This window comes from Mustela nigripes, chromosome 2 (genome assembly GCF_022355385.1).
Source record: "Mustela nigripes isolate SB6536 chromosome 2, MUSNIG.SB6536, whole genome shotgun sequence".
In the NCBI taxonomy this organism is placed as follows: Eukaryota; Metazoa; Chordata; class Mammalia; order Carnivora; family Mustelidae; genus Mustela; species Mustela nigripes.
In genome coordinates, this window is record NC_081558.1 from 98,757,005 (window position 1) to 98,774,589 (window position 17,585).

General features: G+C 55.9%; 1 protein-coding gene across 2 annotated transcripts in view; it reads right to left on the reverse strand.

Moving 5' to 3' along the window:
* Positions 1 to 17,585, reverse strand: part of ADCY5 (adenylate cyclase 5) — a 148,077-nt gene that overhangs the window by 43,173 nt on the left and 87,319 nt on the right. For both annotated transcript variants that reach the window (XM_059391081.1, XM_059391080.1), the window contains exons 3-5: positions 14,624 to 14,745; positions 3,079 to 3,190; positions 1,386 to 1,513 (exon numbers count right to left, since the gene is read on the reverse strand). In XM_059391081.1, the coding sequence (XP_059247064.1) occupies positions 1,386 to 1,513; positions 3,079 to 3,190; positions 14,624 to 14,745 (362 nt within the window). The remainder of the gene's footprint in view (positions 1 to 1,385; positions 1,514 to 3,078; positions 3,191 to 14,623; positions 14,746 to 17,585) is intronic.

The following is a 17,585-nucleotide window of genomic DNA, read 5'->3' on the forward strand; positions in this document are numbered from 1 at the left end:
TGAGGATGCAAATGCTGTTAGTGTCCACTTGAGCCAAACAGGGAAGTTAGAGCCGCTGCGAACCCCGTTTGTGTAATGCTCAGAGTTGTCCCCATTGCTGCTTCTTGGATATTAATGGCGTGCTGAGCAAGGTGGTTAACTGACTGGGGAGGTTCCATGTGCTCAAAGCAGCACCACTTCCCACCACAGGCACCACACCCAGGGCTGAGAGCGTCCCTGGGACATGGGGGACCCCTCCGTGGGCTGCAGGTTGTGACAGGAGCTATACTGCTCTGGGCATACGTCTGAGGCCCGAGGTCTGCAGAAGAGGGTGCAGGAGCTCGGGGCAGGGCAGGGGGTTACACGGTATGTACTCTTTGGGGACCTGCATGCTCTCAGATACCCTGGTATAGGCCCACTCAGCCAGTGGCGGGCCGGCAGCTTGACTTGGACCAGCCCTGGAGGCTTGCCCTCCTCCCCGCCAGCCAGCGAGTGGTGAACACCAATGCAGGGAAGAGTTATGTCATTCATCATTTCTCTTGTCCCTGCTGGAATGTGCCTTCCATCCCCAGTGCCTCAGGACCCTTGCTTGGGTTGCTAGTATCTCATTCCACCTTTCTGGCTTAACTCCCGGACTACATCCTGCATGAAGCCTCTCCTGGTCCTCCCGATGGAAACAAATGCCCCTCCTGCCCCCATCTCAGTCTGCCCTCTTCACCTGATGCCATCCGCTCTGCATGACTGGGCAGCATACAAGGGCACTCAGCAAACACTGCCCAAAGGGGCTCCACCAAACCAAAGGGACCCGGCCACCTTCCTGGACAGCTGCTCTGCCCCTGACCTTGTCCACGGTGGCTCTTCCTTTGCTCCTACCCAGGCTGCTTCTGAAGCTCCAAGTTACTGAGCCCAAGTTTGGATTATCTCCACATCTTTTAATAACCAGGGCTCCTTCTCTGGCTGGCAGTGATCGAGAATTGGCCAAAGATCCTTCTTGCTATTCCTCCCACGAAGGATGGATTTTCTTAAATGGGGACACCTGCATTTGCATCCACCTGGCATGTTGTATTACCCTGGGGAGATGTTTACCCTCTGTGCATCCAACCTCTCTCACCTGGGAAGAAATGGGGCTGGGTGGCCATGGGCCCTGAGAGGTGAGGGAGGGAGGCACAGGGCACGGCACGATGGCCAGCTTGTCCTCCTCGCCTGCAGAGCTGGGGCCACACCTCCCACTGCCCCGGAGTCTGCAGAGCTCTCCCTTCCTAGGACACGCTCCTCTGGGAAAAGCTTCCCGGGCTGCTGTGGGCAGAAGCAGCCTAGGAGAAGGTTCTAAGCCGGGAGGCACTAATCAACTCTCCAACATCAGGTCCTCAGGCTGTGGGATGGTCCCCTCCCAGACAGGCACTTACGAGATGGCCTCAATCATGTCCATGCCCATCTCCACGCAGCAGTGGGCATGGTCAGCCCTCGCTTCCGGCAGCCCAGAGACACAGTAATAGCAATCCCCCAGGATCTTAATACGTAAACAGTGATTCTCCTGGAAAGCAAATTAATTTTAAAAATTAAAAATAGTAGGAAAGAGAAGTGGGAGGGAAAGAAACGGGAAGCAAACAGATTCACCCCATGCCTGGAATAACTTGCCTTTTAGGGCAGCAAGCACAGACAGATGCATGGCCCCAGCCCCAGGACAGGCTTATCAGGAGCTGAGAGGGGGATGGAGGCCCAGCTGAGCAGCTCTCAGGCATTCCAGCCTCCCCAGGCTCAGGAACTCACTTTTGGGTCACTGCTGAGACCCAAGAAGAGTGCAGTCCGATGTGGGAGCAAAGAGGGCAGACTTATCAATTCACGAAGGTCCCAGGTTGAGAGTCGGTGTCCTTGCTTCTACTCCCAGGCCCTGAGAATGCTCTGGCCCTTGGCCTAAGGCTCTATGAGAAGTTTTCTGATTCTCCTTCTTTTATAAAAAGACTGAAGCAGGAATGAGACTTAACCAAAGCTTGCCTGCCCCTCAGCCTGTCTGAGATGTGACCAAACAGCACGCTGCTAACCAGCAAGCATGTGAGGACTAAGACCTCCCCACCTCGCAGAGCTGAAGTCCTGCCCACTGCTGCTCCTGAGGAGAGTAACCGGGCACAACGGGGGTCGCCCAGCAGGTCACAACTGAGCCAGAACTCGGACTCGGATGGGATGTCACTAGTCACCAATTCTCAGCTCTCCAAGTCTGGCCACCAGAGATTACTTCATGAAGTAGGACACTGGGACTCAAATGTCCGAGTGGCCTGGATTCTCATTTAAGGCCCGTCCAATGCCTGACGGCCCAGCATATATCCAGTTCCCCTCATCCATGGTCAGGGGATAAAAACCACCAAGCCAGTGTGAGATCCGCCATCTAATGCCCTTGGAGGCCCTGGCACCCCTCTGACCAGCACCAGCCTCTCATCAATGGTTTGATGGCAAAAGGAAACGTGTCCGCCTGCCGGTGGACATTGCAGTGGGCAGCCCTGACATAAAATGACTCAACAGAGGTCCTGAACATCACTTAAAGACACAAAAGCTGGAGAGGATGGCAGTATAAACAGGGACTGAATGAACAAATATGTCATTTACAGCTCCCTGGCCTGGGATGCTACTTCCAATTTGTCTGAACAGCACAGAGTCCTCTTTCTGGAAGCCTCTGGGGGGTGGCACATAGCTGTCGGCAGGCCATTTGGGATTCAGACTCATTCTCTTACCACTCTGGCCGAGCTCCCCAAGAAAATGGCTCTACGGGCACTGAATCTGCCCCACCAAACAGAAATTCCTCAGGGGCCTGGGCAGCCTCACCCGCAGGCTTTCCCACGCCCTTCCTCAGGTGGAAGGCTCACTCCCTTGCTCCCTCATGATCACCGACATACAAAGACACATCCAACTGTGTGAGGTGTGAGGAAACACAGCCACAGTGCGTGCATCCCCCCTGCCCAGCAGGGCACATGCTGGCCCAGGGCCTGTCCCTGGGGCTCACAGGGCCTTGGCCATAGCGCTCTCCCTTGGGCGGCCCAGATGGAGCCAACCTTCTGGCTCTGGCACGGGCCCCGGGTGCCGGGGATGGCAGGGAGAGTGACTCACCGCAGCCAGCTTGTCAAAGCGGGCGAAGAGCTCGTTGAGGGTCATGACCAGCTCCTGGGCAGTGCACTGGGATGCCAGGCTGGTGAAGCCCTCGATGTCGGCAAACAGGATGCTGGGGAGACAGGTGGAGGAAGACCCCTGTGAGGGAGGAAGGACAGGGGACGCAACTGCTGGCCAGCAAGAGTCCTGGGGACGGGGAGGCTCCAAATGGCTGCTGGGGAGAGCATCAAGGTCCCTGGCCCTGGAGAGTTGAGGGAGCTGGCCTCTCCATGCTGCCCAGGAGACAACTCTATGCTCTCAATGTGCCCTCACTCCCACCCAGGATGGCGGTGGGGGTGGGGTTGGGGCAGAGGCATATGAGGCCTGGGAGTGTGCATCTGCCTGAGTTACCGAAGACAGGGCCCTGCGCACCCCCACCCCCAGTTCTGTGCCCTCTTGGGCCTGCCCTATGTGACTCCTGAACAGCCCCTTCAAGGTAGCTGTGGCCTTTGATTCATGGGCTTAGAAAGTGTTCCAGGCCCCAGTGTCAATCCCACTAAGGTCTCACTTCCCAGCCCCACAGATAGGGTTTCGGGCCCAAGCCCTCCATCCCTAGGGAGTCTCTAGAAGGGACAGACTAAAGAGGCTCGGGAAGGAGAGAGAGAGAGGAAGACACAGACAGCAAACATGTCCGGAAGCCTCCAACACGTCCCTGCCAGCAACGGCAGCCTCATCCCCAGGCACGGAGTCAAATGCAGCAGCCGGTCCCCACGGTGGTTATTGTGGGTCTTCTGTCTGTGTCTGTGGTTTATGTTCTGGAGACCGAAGCCATCTTCCTTTGCTCACAGTACACCACTAGAGGTGAGGCCCCAGGGCGGGAGTGTAGAAGGGCTAATGGAGTTTTTTCTTTAAGTAGACACAGAAACGTAATAACCCTCATGTACTGAGATGGGCTGGCTCAGGGCTGGGAGCCTGCAGACTGTCTTCTCACTGAGTCCTCCATGCAGCCCTGCAGCAGAGGCTTGGGGTCTCCATCTCACGGAGGAGGCGGCTGAGCCCCCGGGAAGAAGCTGCCGACAGCAGCATGGTGGGCTCCTTCTCCGAGGTCCGTGTTCTTCCCACTACACCACAAGGCTCCTGAAGCCCCAGACAGCCTTCCTTTTTTAAATGAGGAATGTAGAACAAGCATATTTTGTCATTCTATCTGAAAAATATGCATTGGTGCATTAAGCCTGTCTTTCTATTCTGATGTTTGATACCTGGGACTTCACTGACCCTGGGGAGCCTGTCAGTCCCAGGCCGGTCGGGTCTCAGAGATTGTCCAACAGCTTGCCTTAGCGTCCAGTGCCCCATAGCCCAGCTAGGCTCTCACGCTCAGGCCATGGCTCTCCTGCCCTAATCACCCCAGGGATGGGTACCAGACTCGGGACGGTCCCTGCAGCACAGAGCCCACTGAAATGGTTCCAACTAGCCTATCCCAAGCCTACTTATCCATTCCTTCCTGCAGAAACCCCAACAAAGTCCCATCCTCAAACCCCTCTCGCTCTGCCTCCTGTCCCGCCACTGCAGCACTTCCCCAGGGGCCCCCACGGCTTGGGGGCGACCTGCTCACTTCTCCCAGGATGAGTAACAATCTTTCCAACGGCAGTTGTCTCCTCACCTCTTCGCCTTCGCACATCTGGCTGGTAATAAAACCTGCCTTTTAAAACAACTGGACACTGTCCTGTGCCCTTATGTGTATGAACTCACTTGAACACCACAACCACCCTATGAGGTCAATATCCCCCCTTTACAGGCGAGAAAATGAAGGAAAACAGAGAGGATGCGTCCTGTGCCCAAGGCTACACAGGCAACCTGGCTTCACAGCCCAGGAGCTGAACCCATAAATATGAAGCTGTTGGCCCCAGAGCCATCTTAAGTAAATATGAGCGTAATTCAGGGATCCGGCATTGTGAAAGGGGCAGAGGGAGCCGGAGGGGCTGGTACGGGTCACCACACATGGCGTCCGGGACTCCATCAGGAGGGGGGCACCCTCGGTGGCTGTCTGCCAGCCCACACGAGGGAAGGTTCAGACAGACAGGCCAAATGAGGGGAAAGAAGAAAAGTTGAGGAGGAGGAATGGAAAGGAGAGACACTGCCCCGGCTGGCCACAGAGCTCGGGAAAGCAGACAAGCTGTTCCTCAGCAGGCAGCTAGGGGGGCGGGGGCACAGATGGTGCGAGGTGGTCGGGAGTCTCCAGCAGCCTTCAATGCCTGGGGTCTGACCAGGCACATGGGCTCAGCAACCCCCTCCAAGGGGAGTAGACAGGGAATGCCTTGCGTCAGCATGCGTGGTAAGAGGAGCAGGGGAGGGAAGGCTGCCATGCCCCCGATGCTGATTTCAGCCCCCTAACTAACTAGAGCCCCCTCTTCAACCAGCTGCCGCTTCTCCACCGGTCTTGCAGGCAACTGGCCCGTTCCACTCAGGAACAAGAGAAAGGTCTCTCCCAGTCTGTGGAAAAGCGCCATCACATAGATGTTCTGGAAATTCTTCTTTAGGTCTCAAGAATCCAGAGCTAGTTCAGGTTGGGGTCAAGATCCATGGCTCCAGAGTTAAGAAACATTCCCCGGGCTGGAGCAGTGTCTTGAATGCAAAGCCAGCAGATACCACACCCGTCGCTACTCCATGCTAAGTCCAACGCTACACAGCATCCGCGGCCAGCTGTCAGCGGGCCGTCCTGCCTCTGAGGCTCTGGGCAGAAGCCTTCCTTGCCTCTCCCTAGTTGCCAGTGGGGGGTGTCCACGCATGGCATTGTGGGGCTGGCGGCTGTGTTATTCCCAACTCGGTCTCTGACCTCCCGCGGCACTGTCCCTGCGTATCCAGGTCTTCATACAGCATTTTCCTCTTCTTAGGAGGTCCCCCCTTATATTGGATTAGGGCCCCACCCTACTCTAGCATCTGAACCTGATTTCATCTGCAAGGACTCTATTTCCACATTCACAGGGACCAAGGGTCAGGGCTTCCAACATACGTTTTAGGGGAACCCAGTTCAACCCAATGTTCTAATGTATGTTTGTTGAATGGAAGAGAATAGTCACCCTTTCAAAGCAAGCAAGAGGCAAGACCGGTCACCTCAGCAGCTCTTCCTTCAACCCCATGGGGCCTCTTGGAGTCCCAAGCTATGTCACCTGAGACAGGAGTCTGTGGGGCCCAGGGCCTAGGTCCATGGGATGAACGGCAGAACAGTTACAGAGGCCGTGAGTGGCTTCCCAGTCCATGCCAGGAGGCGTGGGAAACAACGGTGGTGTGTGAAAGGCCTCTGGGGGCCGAGAGAGCCGGAGACCCCTCCAGCCTGCTGGGGTCTGCTCTTCACAGCCCCTCCTCGGGGGGAGGAGTCTGGGGGCACAGGCTGCGGGCAGATGAGCTGGGGCGAGACGGAGCCACCAGCCCACTAGAGAGGAGTGGCTCCGAGCAGGGCCCAGCGCGGGTTGCTCCCTTGCGCAGAGGCTTGGACAGGGTCTCTAAGGTCTCAGCTCTGCTGCCCTGCGGCCTGTCCTACACATTCATGAAAATTCTGCCTCCTCTACATCCCCCCACCTCCTGTCAGAGGGAAGTCACACGCCTCTGCTATCGCCTCGGTGCAGGGTTCCCCTCCATGGCTGTCACTCAGGAAGCGCCTGTGTTTTTGAGGTCTGCCCAGCTGCAGTCTGTTCCCCCAGCAAGATTTCCTGATCGGCTCTTGGGTGACCCTGAAGGCCATCTTCCAAGCATGCTGGGCCCAGAGAGGCATCGAGGTCCTCTTCCATCCATCAGCTCACTTCAGAGCTCAGCTTGGCAACGCGCTTAGGCCCTGGCAGTGGGGGCAGCAGGGGCAGAGGGCATGTGGAAGCTGGGCCGGCCCACCGTGGTGGCGCACTCCTCCCTGAGCCCAGCCATCCATCCCTTGCGGCCGCCCGCCATCTCCTCTGCAGGCCAAAGTGGCCAGGCCCCGTGGTGGCCCAGTGACCACAACAGGCCTTTCACCATTCCGCCGCATTCGGCCCAGCTTCTCCACACGCGTTCTTGGGGACGCACCTCTCCCTGCAGTTTTTCCCTCTCGCACCTGCAGGTGCTGTGACCTGACAAAGATGTTGGGGTCTGACTCTGCGCCTGAACAGAAGCCACACCCAGCAGCCCCTGGGGCACCCAGACACAGACTTCTCCTCACAGTCTGGGCGGAAGGCTGCACCAAGGACCTGCTTCTTGGACCTGCATTTCTCGGCACTGTACACGGAGGGGACTCAGGGAATGCTGGGAGGCAAACCGTCTGTCGAGGCCAGCCCAGGGGGCATGGGGGTCTGGGGAAACAGAGGTCATCGGGCAAGGGCAGGAAGGGAATATGGCAAGGTCTCAGCCCAACTCTCAGGATCTGGGCCTAGCAGGAGCTGAAAGTTTTAGGGAAGCAGGGCAAGATATGCCTGGGAGGCCCTAGCAGCATAGGCTGGGGAGGGGTCTACCCCTGCAGCTTGCCCTCTGTGTGCTCCAGGCCATACCACCTGGGTCCAGGCCCCCAGTACGATAAAGGAGGAGCAGTGGGTCACTGCACGCGCTTGGCGAACGGTGCAGTCAGGCTGCTCACACCAACATCTGGCTGACGACAGACACCAGATGACTGGGCATTTTCCAAGGGGGGGTGCAAAATAATTAGAGCAGGGCGTCTGGACAAGGAGCAGCCAGAGAACCTTCTGAGGGACAGGCTGGGAGAGGCAGAGGGGAGAGGCCACTGAGAGAATGCTGAACACACTGGATATGGGTATCCGTTCCACCCTGGACAGCCATGCCCCCTCCACTCTCTTGGCAACGGGCCACCTTCCTTCTGAAAGCTGAAGGGCCCTGTGACTGGCTTGACTCTCGGGATTGGATCCAGTGGGTCTGGGGTCCACAGATGTCCTGGAATCCTTCTTACCAGCCTCAGGGCCTCCTGCAGACCCTATTTCAACCCCTGATCCCCTGGTCCTGTTTCTGTCCACCACATCCTACTCTCACCGCCAGAGAGTGGACCTCCCATCGCACTTACAGACTTTGTGTTCAGAAAGCCTTGCAAGAGCTGGGGGAATGTGGCCCACAGGAGAAGCCCACAAAAGGTAAAGGGTTGCACCAAGACTGAGCAGTAGTCAGTGACCTTTCAGTGATGAGCTCGTGGTGATTTCTACTGTCTGTAGAATATTATTAGTGTATTATTAGTTCTTAATTTTCTACAAAGAAAACACATCCTTTGTAGAACGAGAAAGGTTGAAAACTAATTATGTTCTTCTAAGATCTGATTCTAACCCTTCTATCTTCATGATGTCTTTTCTGACCTACCCAACCCAGGATAATTCTTCTTATTCTGAATTCTTATTAGGATCAGAATTTCCAAGGCCTAGCCTGACACATTCAGTGGGTCGGTGTCTCTTCACCTTAACTTCTCTGCCTTCCCCTCTACCCCCAAGGCCCCCAGTTTTGAATCCAAAGAGCTAAAATAACAAGTCCTAGCTGGCTGCCAGCTCCATTCCCCCACTGATCCCCATTCCGTGTCCAAGGACAAACTCGGGTCTCTTGTGAAGACCCACGTCCATGCAAGGAAATGAAGAAACCACCTCGGGCAAGGTGGAGAGGCGAAATGGCCAGTCACTATGGAAAACACAGTGGACTCCCTTAAAAAATTAGAATGTAGCAATTTCTCTTCTAGGTATACACCCAAAAGAACTGAAAGGAGGGACGAAAGGAGGGACCTGGGCACCCACGTTCACAGCAGGATCATTCACAATAGCCCAATTTGGCAGAGGAATGGATAAACAAGCTGTGGCGTACACACACCACGGAGTACTAGGCGGCCTGGAAAAGGAAGGAAATCCCGGCCCACAGCACCACATGGACGAGCCTTGGCCACGTTATGCTGACTGAAATAAGCCCGCCGCAAAAGAACATGTACTGTAGGAGTCCACGGCCAGGAGGTACCCGGAGTAGTCAAAGTCACAGGCATAGTGCGGAAGGGTGGTTGCCTGGGGCCGGGGGGTGAAAGGAGAGGAATGCGGAGTCGTTTCACAGGGACAGGATCGCAGTCTTGCAAGGTGAAAAACATCTGGAGACAGATGGTGATGGTGGCTGCACAATGATGGGAAAGGTCAAAATGGCCTGTTTTATATCATGTCTATTTAATCACAAGTAAGATAATGAATTAGCTGGTTGTTTAAGAGGAAAGCCCTGCCCCCAGGGGCTTCCCCAGTGGGACCAGATGGGTTATGAGGCTGCTGATCCCACCGCAGTGGGCATGGCCCGACCTCACTGCTGAGAGCTGGACAGTCCCTGAGAGGCAAGCACCGTATCTAGTCACACGTGGCAAAGAGGGGCAGCACAATAAATGTGGGATGAATGAGATAATAATATAAAGACCACTTGTGTCTATAATTGGTATAGCGTAGAGCTCAGAATACTTTTCTTAGTGTCAGGTTGGAGACAGGAATGCTAGGCTTACGGACCATCCCTTATGTGGTCGGTTCCCAGGAATATGACTGGAGGTAAATATTTTTTCCTCTCTGCCCCCAGGGTGCACAATCCACCCACAGGTATCTGAGCATCAGGGACGCTGTCGTGAGGCCATTATAATTCAGAGCCGCGCCGCAGCTGAGCCAGACTCCAGAACGACCTGGGGAACACAGCCAAGTCCTTGAAGGAGACGGGAGAGGAGATGATAACCTTAAAAGGGGGAGGTTCAGGAGAGGCTGGGGAGAGAAGGAAAGAAAGGGGGAGGAGGGAGGAGAGGGAGCGCTCCCCAGCCCCCTCCACACGTACCCCCCGCCCCCAGTTCGGGTTTGGCTGTTACCTCATTTCCACCCCCTGAGTTTGCAGCTCTTCAGCCAGGCCCCCTGAGAATGAGGCTGTGATTCCAGCCAATGAGCCAAGACCTGTACTCCATCAAGAACTTCTCCGGGGGTCCAAACAGAGGAAGCCAAGTGAGGACCAGCGCCCCCTGGAGGAGCCAGCTCTCCAGCCCGCCCCACCATCTACAACCTCTAAAACCGCAGGGCTCCCCCGTGAGAACATGTCATTCAGGTGCCAAGCTGTCTCTCTCAGTTGGGACCCATAGGGCAGTAGCGTATCCTTCAGTAGCCTCTCCGGGCTGGCTTGAACGTTCCCTGCCCCCTGAAACCTTTGGGGTATTGGTCTCCTGACCTTGACTCTCACCGCATACCCTGCTCTGCCTCCAGAGGGCAGACAGTCTGCAGCTACCTCCCAAGTGGGGGGCCTGGCAGCGGCTTTCCATACTCTACCTCGTCTCCCCTTCCAGCACCCCGTGAGGAGTAAGTCCTGGGGCCCTCTCTTAGGGGCTCTGTTCCTTTGTGGCTTCTATCCTAACAGAAAAATTAAGTGGTAAGTTTTGTAACATCTATATATGCTCGTAAGAATGCAAAGCCCTAACCCCCATTCCTTGTGTGATTCAATCCCAATTTACTGATTGACCTGCTGTTTACTGTATGTCTTCCTCAAGAGAAAGCAAGCTTCCCAACATCAGAGACAGTGTCCCTCTTAATTCCCATCTCAATCCCTGCCTCTGTAGCTAAGTGTCCCACCAGTGGAAGCAGAGGAAAGCAGCCACTGAATGGATGAGTGAGGGGACATCACCATCTCCATGTCATAGATGAGGCACCTGAGGCTCAGGTTAGATGACTTGCCTGAGTTCCCACAGCCAATACGTGGCAGAGAAGGGTGTGACCCAGGCTGCTCCACACAAGACATTCATCTTGCTCCACAATAGTGACATCTTGGCAAGGGTCCCCTGGTGACAGCTGGGTTCTGGCAGCATCTGTAAGTTTACTGTGACCCACGGGAATGTGCTACGTGCTTCTAGGGCCAGCCCCTTCCTCCCACCTCAGTGCCCTCCTCCCAGACAGAGGAGGAGGCCTCTGGCATGCTGGAGGCCTTTGTCCCAGGAATGCGGGGAGGACAGCGCGGCCTCCCTCTGACCTTCATACTGCCCTGGCTGCAGGGGAGGCAGGTGTCTGGGAGGAGGGCCCTCAAGCCACAGGTCTGACACCCTAGCCACCTGGTCCCAGCTGCCCTGTCCAGCCAGAAGGGCTAAAACAGCTCTACCTGTCACACTACATGTCAGACGGGGGGGGGGGGGGGGGAGGGTGGTGGTGTCTCCAAAGGTTCCTGGGCCCCTGGCCCACCTCAGTGCATTGCCAGTGGTGGCTCAGCACCAAAGCATCTGACAGGTTCCCGGCAGGTCCCAGGGGCAGTTTTCTATCGGGCACCAGGAAAGGGGGAGGCCACAGAGGGCAGTGGGGGTCTGCTGTCACCCCTCCCTGCCCAGGCCAGACTCTCCCCACCCATTCGTCTCCTGCCCTTCCGCAGATCCAAGCCCAGTCTGTCACACTGCAGGGCTGATTTATTTTTCTTGTGGCCTTGTTCTCAGTGGGGGCTAGAGAGCAGCATGTCATCACCCTCTCTAAATATTATAACTCCGCAGAGAATTGACAAACGTGACTCATCACCCTTCCACGCTTGAGCTAGAGAATCCCCAGGCCTTGCTTTGTTGATAGGAGTGTGATAATCATCACAATAATAGCAGTAACGACAATAATCACTGCTCCCAATTACTGAACACGTGGCCAGGGCCAGACACGGCGCTAAGCGCTTCCCTCACACCCTTTCATCCGCTCTCCACAACGCTGCTAAGTTGGTATCCTTCCTGTCCCATACAGAGGAGGAGACTGAAGGTCAGAGTATCCAGGCCCATCACTTGCCCTGCTCACATGGCCAGAGGACAGTGGAGCCCGATTAACCCCAGGCCCCAGACCTAATCACCACACCTCAAGCCCAGCCCCAGGGTGCATTTCTATACCTTGATGTCACCCCTCCACCCACTACCCAGCCCCACACCCAAGTCCAGAGACTAAGTGCACGATGTGTTTCCATCAAGACCTGCGGCCACAGCTGCTCACAGAACAGGAAGGGCCCCCACAGGCTATTTGCACCTGACTGCTCATGGCTGGGCTATGGTGTGTACCAACCACAACCAGCCTGGCAATTTCAGAGTCAGAATTATGTCTGTCCCTATGAAAAGGGCAGCGTCTTGATTTTTCTCCCCTTTTATCTGATAGCTGCATTGATCCTTAGCTCGTCTAAAAACAGAAATACCCCCCTGGAAGCCTGTTGTGGGGGGAGGGGTTCTGGTTCTTGCCACATGGACACTCGGGCCACTCTGTGATTAGGGTGTTGTTCTTTTCTTTACCCAAAGTCACAGCCTCCCTGGGAGTGGAAAGATGAGGGCATGTCTCCCCAGGAGCGGATGACTCCTTATGGTGGCAGAAGAGGCCCGAGTCAGCCCCTTTGCCCCAACCACCTTGCTGGAGAGCTGGAGGCCCAAAGCAACAGAGGGGCAGGAGACGGAGGGGTGAGAGGGCCAGGTGCGGGGCAGAGATGCAGAAGTGGGCAGATGTGCTAGCCCAGCCAGGGAGAACCTACACCTTGCCTGCCACACTGTTTCTGAGCTGGGAATTTTCTGCATTCCCTACGTGTTCGACATCATACTTTAACGGAGTCAGCCAGATGCTCTGCCGAGCTGAGAACAATCAAGAAAAGCACCTTTGTCCGTGCTGTGCTTGGAACAATGCCAGGGCCCGTGAGGCCGTGAAGACGGGACTGAGAGAGAGTATCCCAGAAGCGGGTAACAGGGGTTCCGGTATGTTGGCTCCCACCTGAACTTTGGGCCTCCAGGATGTGTTCTAACAGGGAAGGCTATTTCTTTAAATGTCTTAGAGTCCCCCAGACTTCAGGGATTGCTAAACAGGAAAGGCCTCTGGTGGGTCCATAGTGTCTGTCTCTCTCTTTCTCTCTAGAAGCCAAACTTCTCTCCAAAGTCTCCCCTTGGCTGGGGACTCCCCGAGATTCCTTCCCACAAATCCTCATACACACTCCTTCCTCCTGGGCATGTAAAAAACACCTAGTAAGGCTAAGTAAGAATTCTGATACCGAAAAGTTTCCTGGGGGCAGCTGTCCCACTTAACCAGCTCTAGGATCTTAGACAAATTAACCCCTATGCCCCAGTTTCCTGCAAAATAGAGATAATAGCAGCACTGACTTCTTATATGTACGCTGTGGACTCGGCAAATGTTTGAAAGTATTCAGAAGAGTGCTGGGTTAAAGGAGGCACTAGACGAGTATGACTGTTGTTGTGAGTAATTTTTCTACCTTGTGGGGGCAGAGAGGGGTGTGAGAAGAAGTGGGGAACCCACATGTCAGCATGACCTGCCTAATCCCAGGCCCTACTCTCGTCTCTTGAGCTCGGCTCAGCAGAGCCCACGGCCCCTCGGAACGCCTCCTGGGCAGGCGTGGGGACTCGGCCTGCAGCAGCCTTCTTCCCACCGCTGGCGATGCTCTCCCTGCCTGACAGTGAACATGCGTGGGCTCCAGAGGGATCAGGGTATCCCAAAAACTGAGGACACAAGTGTTGTTCAGGTAACCTCTTTCTCCCAAAGGCTTAGCATCTCTTTTGGAAGATGGATACAGGACACAAGGGCAAACAACAGTCTTGGATTCCAGGGTATGCCTGGCAACTGGGCAATTGCGCCTGAAATTCTGATGATTTCTACATGAAAACTGTGTCCTCCCCACCCCTGCAGCCATCAGCCTTGCCTTGAGTGCACATTTATCTGTGTGTGCGTGTAGGTGTGTGCACCATTATTCATTTTATTCCATTTAATCCCTTTATGAAAATTCAGCCCAAGCCTCCAGAGGGTTCCCTCTACACCAGCCTTGGAATATTTGTGGGTCCAAGGAAAACCTGCCCAGGAAGAGAGTCATTCTCTTAAAGGCAGCCTCAGCAGCTCCTTTTCTGGGCCTGTGGGATGATTCCCGGGCTCTCCAGGAAGCCATGCTGCAGTAAGGCCACTGAGCCGCTCCCCGTCCCCACGGAACTCCAAAGCCGACTGTGCACTCCATTAGGCTACATCTGTTTGCACGGGCCTGCCGTCAGCAGCTTCCCTCTAGAGAAGCAGCAAATGTGCAGTAAAAGGGGCATGGGCTCCGGGGCAGGCTGACCAGAATGCACCGCCCTTTATCATTCCTGGCTGAGTGACCCTGGGCAAGGGTCTTAGCTGTTCTGAGCTCAATCTCTAAACGAGGAATGTTGATAAGGGAGCCCACCTTGCAGCATGGTCAGGAGGACTGGCAATGAGGTACGCAATGCCTGTCACACACTGGCTCAGAAGGAATGGAAGCTGCTAGATAATGATGAAAATGGAGATAATAGCAACATGCAGGTCCCAAGTTGGCTTTCTGTCACCCTTGTTAGGCCAGGAGTTTCCCCAACAGCTGGTGCTACTGCTTTCTCTTTTCTCCTCCTTCCTTCCCTAGCTTCTCCCTGGGGCCTCCCCTTAACAATTCACTTCACCAACCTCGAGGGTGCCTCGTGGCTGGGGCACCCCAGATAATATACCCCAAAGCCACAGACCACGCAGTCAGATCAGCCACAGACCTCCCTTGGAAGGGCAGAAAGTGGGGATGTTGCCTCCCTGGGGATCAGTCCTCCCACCCTGCCCTCGCCCCCCAGCCTCATTCCTACCTCACGTTGTCATGTTTCTGGATGTAAATCTTATGGAACATCATATCCTCCTGCTTGGCATTGATGTCTGCTTTCATCTCCATGGCAACATGACGGGGCAGGACAGACAGCAGGAGCCGCTCCTGGGGAGGGAAGCACATGCTTTCATCACAGCTCCCTCCGCCTGCCTGGCAGTCCCCTTCCTTCCCCGGGCCAACTCCTCAGCGCCTGGGCCCCCCCACCCACAGAGTCCTGGAGAACCCCTCAGGCTGGCCTGAAATTCAAGGAGCGAACACTCATGTGGGGGTGAGGCCAGCGTGATGCCTCAGGGCTACTTGGACTCTTCTCCCTGGGAGACCACCCGGGTTTTCTGTGTGGGTACTTGGAGAAGAGCACACCTGGTGAACCAGTACTGAGCCCCCATGTCACCTGAGACCATGTGTAACCATTCAGGCAAATGGCTGATCCTCTCTGAGCCTCAGCTTTCCCATCTATAAATAGGGAGGGGGCTGCTGAGAGCACGACATGAGATTCACTCAATTAGTCATCAAACACATACTGAGCTCCAACCACGTTCCGGGCACCGTGCTGGTGTCCCTGAGTTACGACTGTGGGAGGGGCAAGGTTTCTCCTCCACAAAGCTCCCAGTCTTGTGGGATTACACAGTACTACGGGGCACTGCACAGGGGTAACTGACCCAGGCTTGGGGGAATGGGGTGGCCAGAGAGGGCTTCATGGGGACCAGAAGGATGAGGTTGGGGTGCTCCCTTTCCACGTCAGGGATAGCACCAGGGGAGGAGGAAAGCACACGGACTCTGAGAACCTGAGAGAAGCTAAGACCTATGGAAGAGGAGGTGGGAGAGCAGCAGGGAGAGGGGCCAGGAGCACGCTGTGGAGGAGAGGGGCCCGACTTTGCCTCCCTTCCACGTTCTCCTCCCAGTCCCGCCTGGGGTCAGAGGTCCAGCGGCCTCAGGAATGGGCGACCTCGCCTTGCGCCCCGACAGCCCACTACTCATGCCAGGTGCTCTGCTAGCCTAGCTCACGGACTTCTCCCACCTGGGGCCCTTCAGCCCGGCTGGCCCAGGCCTCCTCATTCTCCCATCACTCGCCCCTGGATGCTGGGCCCCCCGCCTTGTGTGGCCCTAAGACTCCGCTCCTGTTCCCACATCTTTCTGGTTTCTCTCCCTCCTCCTGCCTGCCACACAGCACATCCGCGCCTCTCTCCTCTTTCTGTTCACTCTCACCCCTCCGAGCACGGTTTCCACCAGCAACTCTGCCCACCACTCTCTGCCCCCTAGACCTTGTCCAGGCTCCGTGTCTCCAACTGCCTGCTCGATGACTGGCTACTACAACCTTGACGCCGCACCCAAAACCACCTCCCCTTCCCAGGTTTCTATTCCCCAGTGGCTCTTCAAGTTCTTGTCTTTGCCCGTGCCAGCCCCCCTCCTCCTGGTCAGAGGTCAATACCCCACCCAAGTAACTGCTTTAACTCTTCAGAACTTTCCCTCTGAGATTCTTGCCTGTCCCTTTGGCCCCAGGCGCTGTCCAGCTCTGACCAAGTCCTGTGGATGTGGGCTCTCGGCCTTCCTGTTCCACGGCCCCCTCCACTGCCTGCACGTAGTTCTCTCACCCAACTGTGGGATTCTGGCCACCCCATCCCAGACAGACGACCCCGGCCCCGCTGTAGCCCTCCTCCCTTCCTGTATGGCCCCAGTCTCTCCAGCACACTGCCTTTGTCATGCCACTCCCCAGCTCAAAGCCTCCAAAGCTTCCCTGGGTTCCACCAGCCGCATCAAATGTGCATTCTTCTGGACCCAAAGAACCCACGCCTCTTTATTTTCCACTACAACCTCATTCTACCTGCCCCCTTTCCCGTGCCTGGCCTGCTCCCATCAACCCAGGCCTGGCTGCCATTCTCATCCTTCTGAAGCCCTCTACCATCCCAGCCTGGCTCTCACAGGTCTCGGCAAGCTTCAAGTCCCTCCCAGGTGACCAGGGCAGTCCCTGCAGCAGCTTCTGCGTCCCAGCTTGCTGCCTCTGATCCACCATCCACACTGCAAGCCAGTAAGTGATCTTTCTAAAACATACACCTGACCCCATCACTGCCCTGCGTAAAACCCTCCTGTGCTTCCCGAAGCTTCCAGAACTAGCCCATAAGCCCAGCCTGGCCTCAAGCTTTCCATGATCTGGCTCCCCTCTACCCCTCCCTGGGCCCAGCACACAGAGCTCTGTTCCAGACACAGTGAACCATGAGCTGCTTCCCAAGCTCCTGGCAGTGTTTCCTTGCCTTTGCACACAAGCTCATCTAGAATCACCATCCTCACATATGCTGGGACCCTCCTTCCTGGCTCTGTTTCCTGTGGGGAGGGTCCTGGCTCTGGCAGAGGCATCCCCCACCACTCAGGGTCTTCCTTCCAAGTCCCTGATCTGTTAATGGGGTCTCCCTGCAGCGCATGCAGTGAGACAGCCCCAAGGACGGAGCTGCGTCGCGCTCAGCTCCACAAGTTACAGCCTTGGGCCTGGAAAACACTGGTAATGCATTGAAGGTGCTCACTGATGTTCTCGGTCTCCCTGAGCATCAGTGGACATGGCCTTCAAAGGTTATTTACTGAACTCTCAGTAAGCAGTTCCTGGTGACAGACATACAAACTAAAGGAGAATTCTGTGGAAATATATTGCAGCTGGGGGAAGGGGTGCTCTCTATAGTTATATCTGGGAGAGACCTTCCCACATTTCTAACCACTTCTGGGGCTGAGGGTTGGGGTATGGGTGCGGATGGCTGGACAACAGTTTGGAGTCCCACCATGAGGGGACACCTCGGAGTGCCACCCCAAGGACCCAAAGAGCAGCACCTTCTGCAGAGGGTGGGGGAGGCCCCAGAGCTGCTGGGCTCTGGCTGGGTGAGGAGTGCCTGTCCCCAGGAAGCACTCCTCCCCTCCCTGTTCTCTTGGCTCAGAACATGGTAAAGCAAATGGATTTTCTC